The sequence below is a fragment of the Wasmannia auropunctata genome, unplaced genomic scaffold (assembly GCF_000956235.1).
Source record: "Wasmannia auropunctata unplaced genomic scaffold, wasmannia.A_1.0 LD336074.1, whole genome shotgun sequence".
NCBI lineage: Eukaryota > Metazoa > Arthropoda > Insecta > Hymenoptera > Formicidae > Wasmannia > Wasmannia auropunctata.
This window is the reverse complement of record NW_012026816.1, coordinates 3,153,421-3,155,687: the sequence shown is the minus strand read 5'-3', so window position 1 is coordinate 3,155,687 and position 2,267 is coordinate 3,153,421. Positions and strand designations below refer to the sequence as shown.

At 26.9% G+C, this 2,267-nt stretch overlaps 1 protein-coding gene across 1 annotated transcript in view; it reads left to right on the top strand.

Annotated features, from left to right (window-relative positions):
* Positions 1-1,315, top strand: part of LOC105449748 (facilitated trehalose transporter Tret1-like) — a 4,246-nt gene extending 2,931 nt beyond the window's left edge. The window contains exon 3 of the mRNA XM_011689132.1: positions 631-1,315. Within this exon, the coding sequence (XP_011687434.1) occupies positions 631-1,256 (626 nt within the window). The 3' untranslated portion in view covers positions 1,257-1,315. The remainder of the gene's footprint in view (positions 1-630) is intronic.
* Positions 1,316-2,267: the final 952 nt, after the last annotated feature.

Sequence of the window (2,267 nt, the reverse complement as noted above, 5' to 3'; positions counted from 1 at the left end):
ATGAATAAATATATAGTCTACTGAGATGTCTACATAGATGACACATACAATAGTTTACGTTGTCTACACGTAAATGTAGAGTATTATATTTTACGCGTAGATGCACAACCCTGGCTAAAACCTTTTGAATGTTGTTCAGGATTTATTTTTTACTATATTAAACCATATAAGCATATTTACGCTTTAATTGTTTGTTACTACATTAAATCTATTATTTTAAATTTTTTAATTTTTAAATAAAATTTAAAATTTCAACGCTGATGTAAAGATTTTCTGAAATTTTTATTATCTTATTTTTTCAGCCTAAATAAAAGAAATGTTTATTATCTTTTTCTTTTCAGCCTAATTAAAAGAAATGCTAATTTTGACTAATATTTTTGTTTATAATTTATTGCTAAATAAATGCAAATAATTTATCTACATTTATTTATATGTATGTCTCAAAAACGTAAAGATATATACCAAATATGTTATACAAATTAATTGTGAAATGCGTAAAAACACAGATACACTGCATATAAAAGACAAATGTTCAATATTTCTGACATTATATACAGCAAAGAATTTATATATAAGTAAGAATTAAATCATTTTTAATATATTTAAAATTAATCTTTTTGTCTCTTTTAGCGAATTTGAAGAATATCTTGGTCATGTTCGGCTTGAACGTCTTCGTCCAAGGAAGCTCGTTCTCCACAGTAAACGCCTACGCAGAAATCATCGTCATCAGTACCAAAGTAAACATCACCCCGTCGATTATAGTAATGGCGATGTGTTTTGCCACAGTTGTTGCTGGTTTCATCGCTACTTTGTTGGTGGACAAATTTGGTCGGAAAAATTTACTAATACTGTCTAGCGTCGGCGTCGCTATTTCGTTTATCGCTCTTGGTCTTCACTTCTATCTTCTTTCTTTGAATTTTAATTCTGAAAAACTGACATGGTTGCCAATTACGGCATTGCTATCCTTTAATCTATTTGTGTCTTGTGGCCTGGCCACGGTGCCTAGCACCCTTATCGGTGAGATGTTCCCAGCCAATCTCAAAAATCTGGCGTCTCTTTTTCTTTTTTCGAGCAGCGCTTTATTTTCTTTTATATTCGTTAAAAGCTATCAACCTTTTATTAATTTGGCCGGAGAAACAATTGTCTTTTGGAGCTATGGGCTTTTCGTACTTGGAGCGGTGCCCTATGTGCGGTATTTGATTCCCGAAACAACAGGCAAAAGCTTACTGGAAATTCAGCAATCCATCAAAAAATAAAGTGACGCAATTTATCAAAATAAAAATTATAATATTACAAAACTTACAAATTTATCCTGAGAAAATTTTAAAAAATCTAAAATTTTAAATATATAAATAAATAAATAAAATACTTTTACTAAAATTACATAAAGTTAAAATTTTAGAATAGATTATAAATTTAAATGCAAAACTTTAAATTTGTTTTATCTAAGATTCAAATTAATGTTCTTATTAAAATATTAATCTCAATATATATATTTTGGCAATAATTTTATAACATTAGGTTTGTACAAACGCAGAGTTTATTTATCTTCTAAGCTGTAAATTAATTAATAAAAATACAACATAATATTTATGTAAATATATTTTTAAAAATAAAAAATTTATGATTAAAAGTTTATAAGTGTATGAGTCATATATAAAACCTTATATATATATTTTAAGTATCTTAAATATTTTTAAGACGTTTTGATTTAAGCTTAAGTTCTTAAGTTTATTAAATTAATATAAGAAAATTTAAATATTTAAATATTATAGATTTAATTGTATAAATTATTTAAATACAGTCGAACCTCATATAACTCGAATCTCAAGGGACCAGAAAAATTGTTCGAGTTATAGAGTTTTCAACTTATTAAAATTCGAGTAAAAGAGGGTTAACATATGAAAATTCGACTTACAGTGAGACTTTGTACGAGAGTTTATAATTTTCCGATTATAATGGCTTTTAGAAGAAAAAGAATCCATATTTAACATTGAATTATTTATTGCATACATATGATAAATGTAACTATAAAACAAAATACCAGATTACATATATCTACAACTTCAAATTATATAGAGGTATCGCGACAATTATGGAAGTTCGATTTATAGATACTTCGACTTGTAGAGGTTTGCCTACTTTAAATTTGAGTTACAAAGGTAAAATATATATCTAAATGCCTAATAAATAATTCGAGTTAAGGTAGGTTTTATTTCGATTTATAGGTTTTCTGCAGCGGAGTGAAAAGGGATCCCTCATCAGAA